The 15,920-nt window shown below is 44.0% G+C and overlaps 1 protein-coding gene across 4 annotated transcripts in view; it reads right to left on the reverse strand.

Moving 5' to 3' along the window:
• The window catches only part of kiaa1549lb (KIAA1549-like b), a 273,051-nt gene that overhangs the window by 77,503 nt on the left and 179,628 nt on the right, over positions 1–15,920 (reverse strand). For all 4 annotated transcript variants that reach the window (XM_063061611.1, XM_063061614.1, XM_063061610.1 and 1 more), the window contains 2 exons: positions 5,359–5,543; positions 2,421–2,641 (listed from right to left, as the gene is read on the reverse strand). In XM_063061611.1, coding sequence (XP_062917681.1) covers positions 2,421–2,641; positions 5,359–5,543 — 406 coding nt within the window. The remainder of the gene's footprint in view (positions 1–2,420; positions 2,642–5,358; positions 5,544–15,920) is intronic.

A 15,920-nucleotide genomic window follows, 5' to 3' on the forward strand; every position in this document is an offset into this window, starting at 1 on the left:
GTAGATGGAAGTAGGCAGTTGAAATGGCTCAATATGGACTAGATAGACAGAAAGGCCTGTTTTAGTGTTGTACTTCTCTATCACTCTATGACCCTATGACAAAGAGCAATCCAGAGATCATGTGTTTGGTGGCTCTATTTCTTAAGTTAGGCAGCAATGTAAAGTAGCAGTTTCCCGCTGCTGTCTGTAAGGAGTTTATACATTCTCCCCGTGACTGCATGGGCCTCCTCCCACATTCCGAACACATACAGGTCGGTAGGTTAACTGGTTACATGGGTGTAGCTGGTCATTGTGAATCCATTGGGCCAGAAAGGCTTGTTACTGTTCAGTACCTCTAAATACTAGATAGATAGATAGATAGATAAATATATATTCCCTCAGCAGAACCTCTTTCACAGTCCTGGCCATCTTTAGTGACTACACAGTGGACCTCCAGATCCCTCTCCGTGCAATAGCCAAGCATCAACAATGAAGATCTTGGTTGAATAATTGGCAAAGCAAGGGGAAACAGAGAGGTTTGGAAGGTTGTTGCTTGGGCTGGAGGAAAGTGCAAAGTACAGCTCCAAAGCTTCAGTATGAGAAACACAGCCTAACACACACAGTGCCTAAGACTATTGCACGGTACTGTATTTGTCAATGTGGAGCGGAGAGCAAGTTTGTAAATTTGGTGCGGGCAGATGTTGGGATTGGTGATGATGGAGCACTGCAGGAGGGGTGTGGGACAGGTACAGAGAAGGAGTGCCGGGGTGGGGGGGTGGGTGGCACAGATGCAGACACATTCAGCCCTGAGACACCAGGCAAGGTCATTTAATTCCAAACAATTGGTTTATTGATCATTACAGAATGTCTCTCTGGTGCTTCCTGCTCCCTCCTCTCTCCCTCCCCTTTTCCCAACCGTGATTCCCCTCTCCCTGCCCCCTTCCCACTCTCAGTCTACAATAGAGACCCATATCAGAATTGGGTTTATCATCACTCATATATGTTATGATTTTTTGTGTGGCAGCAGTACAGTGCAATACATAAAATTACCACAGCACTGTGCAAAAGTCTTAGGCACCCTAGCCTCAGGCTTTGGTACAGTACTGTCCTTCCCTTCAGGTATTTGGTTCTTAATCCAACCTGCACAACTCTAATTGCTAATAGCAACACCATGACTGCTTTGCACTACCTTGGACTTTGTATTTTTCTGTTCTAATCGTGCTCTTTCTTGTATAATTTATGTTTACATTGTTCTTGTCAATCTTGTGTCTCCAATCCTATGTGCCAGTTAGTTGGCTGCAAGTAAGTTTTTGTCGTACCTGTGCATATATATACTTCTACATATAACAATAAACTCAACTTTGATTTATATACACTAAACTAATTGAATTGGATTCCAGCAATCTGCTGAGTTCCCCCAGCATTTTTCTGTTGCTCCAGATTCCACCACCTGCACTCTTTTCTCTCTTCTCCGACAGCAGTTAAGTTCAAAATAACTTAAGGTGTGTCTTGGCACAGCTCAAACACCTTCTATAAATTTGCCAATGACAAATTACTGTTGGTAGAATTTCAGATGGTGACGAGGAGGCGTACAGGAGCGAGACAGATCATTGGGTAGAGTGATGTTACAGCAACAACATTGCACTCAGTGTCAGTAAGATCAAGGAATTCATTTTGAACTTCAGGAAGGGGAAGTCGAGGGATCACACTCCAGTCCTCATTGAGGGATCAGCAGTGGAAAGAGTGAACATTTGCAAGTTTCTGGGTGTCAACACCTCTGAGAATCTATCCTGGACCCAATATTTTGATGCAATTACACAACAGTAGCTATATTTTATTAGGAGCTTGAGGAGAATCAGTGTGTCACCACAGACACTCTCAATTTCTACGTGCAGAGCACTTAAGCTGATCGCATCACCATCCGGTATGGAGGGGCCACTGCACGGGATCAGAAAAAGCTGCAGAAAGTTATAAACTCTGCCGGCTCCATCATGGGCACTAAAGATATTTGTGCCCAGCATCTAGAATATTTTCAAAAGGTGATTCTTCAAAAAGGCAACATCATTAAGGACCCCCATCACTCAGTACGTGCCCTCTTCTCATCGCTATCATCAGGGAGCCTCAACATCTCAGGAGCAGCTCTTCCTTTCTGCCATCTGATTTCTGAATGGATGAATAACCCATGAATACTACATTAGATTTTTTCCCCTCTCTTTTCACACTACTTATTTTAATTAAAAAATAATATATTCATATAAATGAATATATGAAAATTTATATATACTTCTTATTGTAATCTGTTTTTATTTTTATGTATTACAATGTATAACAACAAATTTCATGACATTCAGTATACCAGAGATATTAAACCTGATTCTGATTCTAAGGTCATTAAATTTCCCCGCCCTGGTCCCGGATTCCTCATCTTCCACTGTCCTCACCTGTTTCGGGCTTCGGAGTACGTGGATGATGCCCGTATCTCGGTCTCCAAGGCGCGACTGACTTCCATCTGCCCCTTCTCGTAGACTTTCCTCTGCTGCTCCAGGCTGGGCTGACCATTCTCCACCTCGGGGAAGTCGTAATAGCCTTTCCTCTTCGCCTTCAGGCGGAGCTTGTTCCGATAGTGCTCAATGTCCGATTTCTGCTTTAGTGCTTTGTTCACCTAGCGAGGACAGAAACGAAGAGAGAATCTCAGAACCAGTCAGGTTTATTACCACTGTGTATGTCATGAAGCTTGTTGATTTTCGGCAGCAGACCAGTGCAAGACGTAAAAGTTACTCTAAGTAAATTATAATTACTTATAAAAATAAGGGGCTGCACAGAATCGTTGTGGTTAGGGGTAGTAAGTTGTGGGCACGCTACGTTGGTGCCAGAAGTGTGGTGACAGCTACAAGCTGCCCAAGCGTGCTCGGTGATTTGATCTGACAATGGACACAGAATGTTGAATAATAGATAGAAGGTAATAGACCAGAAAGAGGGAACTAGAAGAAGAGAGACCCAGGTGGACACACACCGTGTCTCATACAGGGAATAACAGAAATAAAGACTATGAGACAGGAGGAAAAAAAATCAGTGAAAGGAGACATATACAATAAAAAGGAAACACACATGCACTGAGGCCAGGCCAACACAGCAGAGATGGGGAAAGTAAAGAAAGCTGTTTAATGAGCTTCTTGTTCATAAGGCTTCTTGTCCAATTGTAGTGTTTGTGATTTTACCTGTTTCTATTCCACAGTTTTACTTATTTAGTTATTTAGGGATACAGAGCGGAACAGAACTGTGCAGCGCAATGAACAGCACCCAGCAACCCACAGACTCAACCCCAGCATAATCGCAGGACAATTTACAATAACCAATTAACCTACCAATCGGTACGTCTTTGGACTATGTGAGGAATTCAGAGAACCTGAAGGAAACCCACGTACTTATGGAATGACGTACAAACTTCCTTACAGGGGATGCCGGAATTGAACTCTGAACTCCAACGCCCTGAGTTGTAATAGCATCCTGCTAACCACTACGTTACCACTACATTGGTGCTCTTTGAACCCAACGTGCTTTTTGAGAAGTCTCTTCAGTAAGTTCCAAATAATCTTTTACAATCAAAATCAATCACCTTCCGGGAGTTGGGTTGGAGGAACTCAGCAGGTGTTGGCCATTTGTGGGACTTTTACTGAGAATTATTAAGGTCTAACGACTTTCTATCTAACATCAGTGACAACATTTCAGGCAGTGGAAAGGGCGACCAGTTTCAAGTTTTTGGGTGTTAAGATCTCTGAAGATCTATCCTGGGCCCAACTTACTGATGCAATTACAAAGAAGGCATGACAGTAACTAGATCTCATTAGGAGTTTAAGGAGACTTGGTATGTCACCAAAGACACTTGCAAGTTTCTGTAGATGCACCATGGAGAGCATTCTAGCTAGTTACATCACCGTCTGGTATGGAGGGGTGACTGCTCAGAATTGGAAAAAGCTACAGAAAATTGTAAACTCAGCCAGCTCCATTATGAGCACTAGTGTCCCCAGGATCCAGGACACCTTCAAATCACAATGTCTCATAAAGGGAACATCTGTCATTAAGGACCACCATCACTCAGAACATACCCGCTTCTCATTGCTATCATCAGGGAGGAGGTGCAGGAGTCTGAAGACAGACATTCAATGCTTCAGGAACAGCTTCTTCCCCTCTGCCATCAGATTTCTGAATGGACAATGTATGCTTCTTCACAATTTATTTAATTAATTTGCTCTCTTTTTACACTACATAATTTAATTTAATTTTTAAATATATTTCTCACTATACTTTTTAGTTTTTTATTATTATGTATTGCAATGTACTGCTGCCACAAAACAACAAATTTCACGATGTGTGCCAGAGATATTAAACCTAATTCTGATTCTGAGTATATAGGCAGTACAGAAGTAAAATATATCCTTGCAACATCCCTCAGCAACTGTTCTTTATTGGCTTGTCCATCTGTTGGCTCGTTCATAGCTTTTTAAAATTGGGTTTGATAAATTTGTTAAATCGTAAATAAAGGGGACCCAGTAGATGTAGTGTATTTGGATTTCCAGAAGGCACCTGTTAAGGTGCCACATAAAAGGCTAGTACTTTGAATTCAAGGGTCACGATGTTGTGTTGTAGCTTTATAAAGCACTGGTTATTTCACAACTGGATTTTACATTCAGTTCTAGTCACTCCTTTACAGAAATCTTGATGAACTCCAACCATACCATAGACTTCAGAGGACAATGGATGCAGGAGTTCATCGATGGCCAATGCTTCACTTGGAGCGAAGGGCCCAAGTAATTAGGTAAGAGGGTTAAGATCATGTCCAGGCATGTATAGTATACAGATAATGTGTTGTTGATCCAGGCAAGTGAGGCCTTTGAAGAAAGGTCTTTGAAGAGCACAGCTTTCCTTGGCAGAGCAGGGGACCAGAGACATTCCACGTATGGAGTCAAGATAAGGATGTAACAGAAAGATGCAAGGCACACACACCAACTTTACTAACTTCAAAGTATCATCGATTGTTAGCTTGCAGTTTCTATTGTGAATGACTGCTCATCATGCAAGTACAGAATTTGAACATAGACAGTTTACCAAAGGGTCAATATTTGTAACTGTTGGTCAATTCTGTATAAGGATGGCATTTCTCTGATCAAACTTCAGAACCTGGTGGTGACAGGCATGCACAAGTGTAAATGATGTGGGATTGAGAGACGAGTATGGGTTGTCAGAATCCAGTTAGTTGGCCATGACAGAGGCTTTGGAGAGTGTATGCCCTCCCTACAAGCCACAAGTTTTGATGACAGACATCTCCCTTGGTGGGACTGTGACTCTTTACCTGAGGTGAAGAGAGACTACTGGACTCACCTCCCCATTGACGGCTGCCATCTCTGGGCTCTTCTCCGAGCCGGACTGGGGGTAACCAGGGTGTGCGGTCAGCGGCTTGATGGATAGAAGCTGTACGGACCCCGAGGGTGTGTCGAATGGGTCGTCCGACGTCTTGGAGACGTGTTCGAATAGCGTGGCGTTCTCCTCCTCATCGCTGACGGGGACTGAGGGCCAGCAGATGGCATATGACAGGTCACAATAAAGGAAAAGGCAAATATACGGTCAAAAAGGGTTGAGGCTCTCCAAGAACAATAGAGATCCGCCCTATCCAGTGAAAACAAGCTATTTCTCAATGTCCACATTACCTTACAAAGGCCTAAAGTCAATAAAGTGTATTGGCAAGTTAACATAAAACATAGGACAGGCCCTTTCGCCCACAATATTTATAGTCATAGTCATACTTTATTGATCCCGGGGGAAATTGGTTTTCGTTACAGTTGCACCATAAATAATAAATAGTAATAGAACCATAAATAGTTAAATAGTAATATGTAAATTATGCCAGTAAATTATGAAATAAGTCCAGGACCAGCCTATTGGCTCAGGGTGTCTGACCCTCCAAGGGAGGAGTTGTAAAGTTTGATGGCCACAGGCAGGAATGACTTCCTATAACGTTCAGTGCTGCATCTCAGTGGAATGAGTCTCTGGCTGAATGTACTCCTATGCCCACCCAGTACATTATGTAGTGGATGGGAGACATTGACCAAGATGGCATGTAACTTAAACAGCATCCTCTTTTCAGACACCACCGTCAGAGAGTCCAGTTCCATCCCCACAACATCACTGGCCTTACGGATGAGTTTGTTGATTCTGTTGGTGTCTGCTACCCTCAGCCTGCTGCCCCAGCACACAACAGCAAACATGATAGCACTGGCCACCCCAGACTCGTAGAACATCCTCAGCATCATCCAGCAGATGTTAAAGAACCTCAGTCTCCTCAGGAAATAGAGACGGCTCTGACCCTTCTTGTAGACAGCCTCAGTGTTCTTTGACCAGTCCAGTTTATTGTCAACTCGTATCCCCAGGTATTTGTAATCCTCCACCATGTCCACACTAACCCCCTGGATGGAAACCAGGGTCACCATTACCTTAGCTTTCCTCAGGTCTACCACCACAATCACAAACACCAAACACAATCCCAATTTGTGTTATGCCAAACACAATCCCAATTTAAACTATACATCTGCCTGTATACAGTCTATCCCTCCATTTCCTACCTATTCAAGTGCCTGGCTAAATGCCTTAAACATTAATATTGCACTGGCTTCCACCATTTCCCTTGGCACTGCATTCCAGGCACCCAAAACACACATAAAACTTGCGTCCTTTATCTCCTTTTAATGTTCTCTAATCAGCTTATATCTATGCCCTCTAATATAAAGACAACTCTCCCCTAGGAAAGAAGACTCTCATAATATAACCTCAGGTTGTTTTGAAAATAGAACATGGAACATTACAGCACAATACAGGCCCTTTGACCCATGAAATTGTGCCGACCTTTTAACCCACTCTAAGATCAATCTAACCCTTCCCTCCTACATAGCCCTCCAATTTTCTATCATCTATGTGCCTATCTAAGAGTTTCTTAGATGCCCCTACTGGACGTGCCCCTAATGGACGTGCCTCTATCACCACCCCTAGCAGCACATTCCTCGCACCCACCACTCTCCTGTGTAAAAACTTACCTCTGACATCCCCCCTATACTTTCCTCCAATCACCTTAAAATTATGTTCCCTTGTATTAGTTATTTTCACCCTGGCAAAAATTCTCTAGCTGTTCAGCCAATCTAAGCAATGTGCAAAAGTCTGAGGCAGATAAATATAGCCAGGGTGCCTAAGAATTTTGCATCTGCACCAGACCTTGAGGGGAATGGTCCCACGTTTGAATCCAGTGGCTCCTTGCATGCTTTGCATCCGTGCTGGTTTGAGTGTTCAGCTAGCAACTCGGCCTTGTAAAAAACAGACAAATGCTAAAGAAACGGCAAAGTTGCCGCCCGATGCACCACAAGGTGTGGAAAGGAACAACAACAGATAGTGGGGTTGCCGGGTGGCACCACTGGTCTGGCCGGAAAGGCCAGTTCCACATAGTATCTCCAGGTAAGAAATAAAACTCAAATTGCATCTCAGTGAGATTTTTCTTGGGGTTTTAAAAAATTTTATACAGGTTTAATAGCAGGAGAATGAACCTAGTGTCACAAAGGCTTGAAATGCCAAGGTACTAAAATCCAAAGACTAAGTGCCGGTAAAAGGGATAGTAGGTACAGCCCAGACCATCACAGGTAAAGCCCTCCCCAACGCTGAGCACATCAACATGAAATGTTGTTGTAGGAAAGCAGCATCCATCATCCAGAACCCCCACCACCTAAGACATGTTCTCTTCTTGCTGCTGCTATCAGGAAGGTACAGGAGCCTCAGGCCCCACACCACCAGGTTCAGAAACAGCTATTACCCCTCAACCATCAGGCTCTTGAGCGAAAGGGAATAACTTCACTCAATTTCACTTGCCCCATCACTGAAATGTGCCCACAACCAATGGACTCACTTTCAAGGACTCTTCATCTCAGGTTCTTGGTATTTATTGCTTATTTACTTACTATTATTTCTTTGAACATTTGGTGTAGATTGTTTGACGGCTGGCATGGACACACTTGTGATTCACATCTGTGAGGTCAGTATAAGTTCATGAATCTCAGCTGGCCTCAGCAATGTTTACATCTATCCTCATTCCTTCTGTGAATAAGACTTAGCTGTAGATACCAATGAAAAGCACAGTTTAAGACCATAAGACATAGGAGCAGAATTAGGCCATTTGGCCTACCGAGCCTGCCCTGCCGTTTCATTATATCTGATTTAGTTTTAGTTTTAGTTTTTAGTTTTAGTCATACTTTATTGATCCCAGGGGGAAATTGGTTTTCGTTACAGTTGCACCATAAATAATAAATAGTAATAGAACCATAAATAGTTAAATAGTAATATGTAAATTATGCCAGTAAATTATGAAATAAGTCCAGGACCAGCCTATTGGCTCAGGGTGTCTGACCCTCCAAGGGAGGAGTTGTAAAGTTTGATGGCCACAGGCAGGAATGACTTCCTATGACACTCTGTGTTGCATCTCGGTGGAATGAGTCTCTGGCTGAATGTACTCCTGTGCCCAACCAGTACATTACGTAGTGGATGGGAGACATTGACCAAGATGGCATGTAACTTAGACAGCATCCTCTTTTCAGACACCACCGTCAGAGAGTCCAGTTCCATCCCCACAACATCACTGGCCTTACGAATGAGTTTGTTGATTCTGTTGGTGTCTGCTACTCTCAGCCTGCTGCCCCAGCACACAACAGCAAACATGATAGCACTGGCCACCACAGACTCATAGAACATCCTCAGCATCGTCCGGCAGATGTTAAAGGAGCTCAGTCTCCTCAGGAAGTAGAGACGGCTCTGACCCTTCTTGTAGACAGCCTCAGTGTTCTTTGACCAGTCCAGTTTATTGTCAATTCGTATCCCCAGGTATTTGTAATCCTCCACCATGTCCACACTGACCCCCTGGATGGAAACAGGGGTCACCGGTACCTTAGCTCTCCTCAGGTCTACCACCAGCTCCTTAGTCTTTTTCACATTAAGCTGCAGATAATTCTGCTCACACCATGTGACAAAGTTTCCTACAGTAGCCCTGTACTCGACCTCATCTCCCTTGTTGATGCATCCAGTTATGGCAGAGTCATCCGAAAACTTCTGAAGATGATAAGACTCTGTGCAGTAGTTGAAGTCCGGGGTGTAGATGGTGAAGAGAAAGGGAGACAAGACAGTCCCCTGTGGAGCCCCAGTGCTGCTGATCACTCTGTCGGACACACAGTGTTGCCTTTTCCCTCTCAACCCCATTCCTCTGCCTTTTCCCCGCAACCTTTAATGCCCTGACTAATCAAGAAACTATCAACCTCCACTTTAAATATATCCAGTGCCTTAGCCTCCACTGCCATCTGATTCAGCACCCCCCGGTTAAATAATGTTCTAACTCTGTAGAATTCAGAGAGATTCACTGCATTCAGTGTAAAACTGACACCATAATTTCCCATTTTATCTCAGCAGCGAGCACTTTGACACGTTCCTGCTGTTGACTTGTCTCATCAATGGCACTCCAATCCAAAAGGTAATGAATAATGCCAAATCTATATTGACCGCCTGTCACATTGACATTCCAAGTCATTTCATCAACCTCCTTAACTACAAAAAGCTCTCTCCCTTCGAACATCATGCTACTGTTCAAATTTAAACAAGGATTGGACAAATGTTATGGTGCGCGTGCAGAAAATTGATCAATAGTCACAGAAACATGCCCTTTGGCTCATCTAGTCCATGACGAAATGTAAATTGCCCAGTCACTTCAACCCTCGCCAGGACTATCTCATCCGTGATCTTATCTACATTTCTCTCAAATGTTGCAACTGAACCCGAATCCACCACTTCTGCAAGCAGCTTGCTGCACACTCTCACGACTCTCTGAGTGAAGGAGTTCCCCCTCAGGTTCCCATTGAACATTTCACCTTGCAACCTTAGCCCATGACCTTTGGTTCTAGTTTCACCCATAATTTTACATACCTCTATCAAATCTCCCCTCATTCTTCTGTGCTCTAAGGAATAAATTTCTAACCTACTCAACCTTCCCCAATAACTCAGGTCAAGTCCTGGCAACATCCTTGTAAATTTTCTCTGCAATCTTTCAAGGTTTTTGATATCTTTCCTGTAGGTACCATACTGTGCAGAAGTCTTAGGCACCTATATATGTCTAAGACTTTTGCACAGTGCTATGGTAATTTTACGTATTGCACCATACTACTGCTGAAAAGAAAAGAGATTTTATGACATACAGTATGTGAGTGATGATAAACCTGATTCTGATATGGGTCACTATGGGGGACTGAGAGTGGGAAGGGAGCAGGGAGAGGGGAATCATGGTTGGGAAAAGGAAAAGGGAGAGGGAGGGAGTGGGAAGCACCAGAGAGACGTTCTGTAGTGATAAATAAACCAATTCTTTGGAATCAAATAACCTTGCCTGGTGTCTCAGGGTTGAGTGTGTTTGCACCCGTGCCACCCCCTGCCCCTGGTACTCGTTCTCTGCCATCTGCCCCACACCCCTCCCGCAGTGCCCCACCCTCATCACTCCCAACATCCATTGCTCCCACCAGACATCCACTCCACATTGATAAATATAGTACTGTGCAAAGTTCTTAGGTACCTAGCTATATATATGCGCCCAAGAATTTTGCACAGTACTGTAGGTGGCTAGAACTGCTCACAAAACTCCAAATTAGGCCTCAGCAACATAACATTTTGTCTTCTGTTGTCTGGGAACGGGTCATCACTGATAAAGGCAGCCTATATTACCCAATCCCCCATCTGCCTTGAGAAGGAGGGGGTGAGCCACTGCAGTCCATCTAGAGGTGTTGGAGAAGCAGTTCCAAGCATGCTGACAAGGAAGGAAGGAGCAGTGATGTACTTCCAAAGCAAGGTGGAGGGAAACTCGCAGGGAGTAGGAAATCTTCTGCTGCCCTTGTTTTTAGCAGAGGAGGTGCTGGACAGTAACAGGCCCATCTGGCCCAATTACACCCACGTGACCAATTAACCCGTACGTCTTTGGACTGTGAGAGGAAACTGAGGCACCCGCAGGAAACACAAGGTGAGTGTACAAACTCCTTACAGACAGCAATGGAATAACCTTGTTATTCCCTCTTTTTGCACTTTCATAATCGAGAGTAATTTTATACTTCCAAATCTCTTACTATCTCTTTTTTCCGTTAGTCCTGACGAAGGGCCTCGACCCGAAGCGTCGACTGTACTTCTTCCTATAGATGCTACCTGGCCTGCTGCATTCCACCAGCATTTTGTGTGTGTTGCTTGAACTTCCAGCATTCGCAGATTTTCTCGTGTTTGTAATTTTATACCTGCGCTGAACTGCTGCCACAAAACAACAAATTTCACATCCGATAAGCCAGTGATAATAAACAGATGCCACATTGGCATAGAGGTTAGCGCAACACTATTACAGCTGGGGGTGGTCTGGAATTCTGAATTCTGTTCCAGTGCCATACATAAGGAGTTTGTACATCCTCCCCGTGAAGACTACGACATACTGTAGGAGCACAATTAGGCCATTCAGACTGGTTAAAGCAATTGCTCCTCATCTCTGTTCTAAATGGTCATCCCTCTATTCCAAGGTTGTGCCTCTGGTCTGAGACTCCCCCACTATAGGAAACATCCTCTCCACATCCACTCTGTCTAGACCTTTCAATATTTTGTAGCTTTAACTGAGATCCCTCCTCATTCTTCTAAATTTCAGTGAGTACAGGCCCAGAGCCATTAAACACACCTCATACATTAACATTTTCTTTCCTGAAATCATTCTCGTGAACCTCCTCAGGACCCTCTCCAATGCCAGCACATAGAGACAGGGCCCAAACTGCTCACAATACTTCAAGTGCGCTCTGACCAATACCTCATAAAGCCTCAGCTTTATTCCTTGGTCTGTAGGAGACCGAGGGGTGACTTTATAGAAGTGTACAATATCAGAGGGGGTATAGATAGGATAAACGCACACAGTATTTTTTCCCGAAGGAAGAGGAACTAAAAACTAGGGAGCATAGACCCAGTGTGTGAGAGGAAAAGATTTAAAAGAGATCTGACAGGCAGCTTCACACAGAAGGTGTTGTGCCAATAGATTGAGCTGCCAGACGAAGTGGTAGAGGTGGGTACAATTATAACACTTATGAGGCAGAGAGTGGTAGGGTGGAGATTATGCCTCTACTTAAGGGAGGTGTAAGGAGTTCCTTCTCTCTGCTAGCTTGCAGGTCACCAATGGGCAAGGTGTAGCACCTGCTTAGTGCCCCACCCCAATCAGGTCACCTGAAGCCATGGCAGCAGATAGTGGATGGTCGTATGAACAGTTGGTGCATATCACAAGCCCTGGTTATGCGACCACTGACGGCAATCTCTGAAGAGTATTGATAATGGCTGGGGTCACCCGTCTTGTAAAGACACTGCCCAGAAGGCGGCAATAGCAAATCAATTCTGGAGAAATATTTGCCAGGGACAATCATGGTCAAAGACCGTGATCGCCCACGTCTTATTATGCAGCACAATGGTAATGATGAGGCATATGGACATACGTTTATAGGGGAAGGTTTACGGAATGAACGTGGGTAAATGGGACTAACTTGCTGAGCACTGTGGTCAACATGGGTGAGTCAGGCCGAAGGGCCGATGTCCGTGGCCTGCAGTCATTGGGCTCCCAGACCGGTTTCACTTTCCTCAGCACTGAACGGTCTCCGTAACCTGTAGACTCACTTTCAGGGACTCGGCAGCTCACGCTCCATGTGTTACTTGTTTATTAGTTTTATTATTTGCACGCTTTGTTCTCTTTTGCACACTGGAAGTTTGTTATTCTTTGTTATGTGTGTGTTTTTTTGTGGATTCTGTTGCATTCCTTTCTGGTGCCTGTAAGAAAATGAATCTCAAGGTTGTGTGTGGTATACGAGGCCTTAAATGGTTGGGGTTAACCATGGATGTTGTGTCCTAGCTGTCCATGTAGATGCAAGCCAGGGCAGTTTGATATGGAGAGAAAGCTGTGGCACTTGCAGTAGGCTTACCTTCTCCAAGCAGCTGATGGATCCAATGGAACTGCAGAGACTGATACAGTTTGGCACCAGCAGCGTTGCAGGAGTTGCCAGTTGGCACTGAACTCAACGTAGGACTGCCTTAGAGACTCCAGATCTGGATTTTTCCTTGTGGTTTACTCTGAAACCTTCCCCATGAGTAGGTATAGCCACAAGGCAGTAAAGGCTTGATATCAGTTTTCCTTCTCCTAGATCAGCTGCCCCCCACAGCTGAAAATCCCCATCTACCCAAAGCAATTGGTGTTAAGGTGCCAGTAACCCACTTTCGCCCCTTCACCTGCTGGTAGAAACAGTTCCACTAGGCTTAGTAGCCAAGCCACACGTAAAGGCCAGGAGCTGGACTTGGTTGTTTGAGACTCATGGTATTTATAACACAGTGCCTCGTAGGACTTCTTGAGCTAATCTACAAAACATTGTGCACCACATCAAATCAAAAGGAACATTCCAAAACCTGTCAATGCTTTTCTAAAAATTAAAAACCAGTATTGTAAGGCTGAAAAAGTATTCATTCCCTTTGTAATTATTATGCTAACTTTCCTGCAGTGCAATACAGTGTATTACCTTACCAAATCACCCAGTTTGTGATGTAAAGATGGTTCATACTTTGTTGGACAATGCATGGAACCCCTTCACTGCATCCTGAGAACTGCCCTATTCCCTTCAAACTTTGACCTCGACAGGAGCATTAACCATAAGACCATAAGACATAGGAGCAGAAATAGGCCATTCTGCCTAATGAGTTCTGACACTTCATCATGTCTGATTTACTATCCCACTCAACCCCATTTTGTTACCTTCCCCGGTAACATTTGATGCCCTTACTAATCATGAGCTATCAGCCTTCACTTTAAACACACCTAATGAATTCCACAGAATCACCATTCTCTGGCTAAAGAAATTCCTCCTAATTTCTGTTCTAAAGGGATGTCCTTTTACCTGAGGCTGTGCCCTTTGGTCGTAGACTCACCCACTATAAGATCTCTTCCTTCCACATCCACACTTTCTAAACCTTTTAATTTAAGACCATATAACCGTAAGATACAGGAGCAAAACTAGGCCACTTAGCCCATCAGATCTGCTCCATCATTTCAACATGGCAGATCCATTTCCCTCTCAGCCCCAATCTCCTGCCTTCACTCCATATCCCTTCAATTGGTTTCAGAGACATCTCCTCTCATTCTTCTAAACTACAGCATGTACGGGCTCAAGGACATTAAACGTTCCACGTACATTGACCTTTTCATTCCTGGAATCATTCTCATGAACCTCCTCTGGACCCTCTCCAATGCCAGCACATCCTTTCTTAGATATGAGGCCTAGAGCAACCCACAATACTCCAAGTGCAGACTAACCAATACTCAGCATTACATCTCTGCTCTTATATTCTAGTCTTCTCAAAATGAGTACTAACATGTATTTGCCTTCTTTATCACCGACTCAACCTGCAGGTTAGCCATTAGGGAATCAGCATACAAGTTTGGTTGAGTGCTGAGCCACGTGAGAAAGCATCAAGAAATCATACAAAGGAGAAGTCCTGTAACCCCAGGAGGTACAGTACCAGGTTCTAATTTAAGTAAACAGAACTCCAAGAAAAGAAAGATTAGCGCGAAATAGGTCACTGTTGGCATCAAATTGACTTTCAATAGATTATAGCTTCCTGCGTTCTGTTAACCCTTTATTTACTTTGATCAGTGTATTTTAGCATTTCCGGCATCTTTAGGGTGTCACAGCAGTGTAGTGGTTAGCGTAACCAGATTAGCGTGACAGCAATCACCAAACTGGTTTTGATTCTTGCCATTGTCAATAAGGTGTTCGAGTGTTCTCCCCATGACCCGCATGGATTTCCTCCAGATGCTCTGGTTTCCTCTCACAACTCCCTGACCTTCATTATAGCCCTGGAGAGGGATAGGAACAGGCGGTATTTAATTGGGGGAAGGCAAGTTATGATGCTATTAGGCAGGAGCTTGGGATCGTAAATTAGGAACAGATGTACTTGGGGAAATGCACAGCAGGATAGTGGAGGTTGTTTAGGGAGCATTTACATGGTGTCCTGGATAGGTTTGTCCTATTGAGGCAGGGAAAGGAAGATAGGGTAAAAGAATGAAGATAGACAAGACATGTGGAACATCAAGTGGAAGAAAGAAGCTTACTTAAATTTTAGGAAACAAGGATCAGACAGGGCTCCAGAGGGTTACAAGGTAGCCATGAAAGAGCTTAAGAATGGACTTAGGAGAGTTAGAAGGGGTCATGAGAAACATATGCCTGGATTTGGAGGAGGTAGGGAAAATCCTTAATGAATATTTTGCCTCTGTATTCACAGAGGGACCTTGACGTTTGTGAGGACAGTGAAAAACAAGCTGATATGCTGGAACATGTCAACATTAAGAAAGAGGATGTGCTGGAACTTTTGACAAACATTAGGACAGATGGCAGAGCAGACTCGATGGGCTGAATGGCCTAATTCTGCTCCTATGTCTTATGGTCTTAAGTGTAATACCCTGGCTAAGAACATGTTTTATTGAATTACTACAATTATGCTGTTGGGTATTTTATTTACTGCAGCTTTTCTGTAAAATGCAGTGTGTTCTGTTAATCAAATTTTACAGTCCAGCATTTTGGTTTTTGTTAGTCATTTGATCCACTTAGGAATGCTGTGTTAGCCACTTGGGTTTGTCTTGATAACATTCTATCCAGTGGTATGCCATGGACATTCGAGAGAGATTGGCAGCATCAAATTTCCAGGAGAACATGGGTTGGTTTTGGGTCTCTTTGCAGGAGCTGGGGGAGAAGTGAGGAGTGGATGAGAGCATAACAGAAGGCACTTGCGGAACCCTGCCGGAAGGACAGACGCCGTTGTAAGAGGCTCTTTGT

The sequence above is a fragment of the Mobula hypostoma genome, chromosome 11 (assembly GCF_963921235.1).
Source record: "Mobula hypostoma chromosome 11, sMobHyp1.1, whole genome shotgun sequence".
Lineage (NCBI taxonomy): Eukaryota > Metazoa > Chordata > Chondrichthyes > Myliobatiformes > Myliobatidae > Mobula > Mobula hypostoma.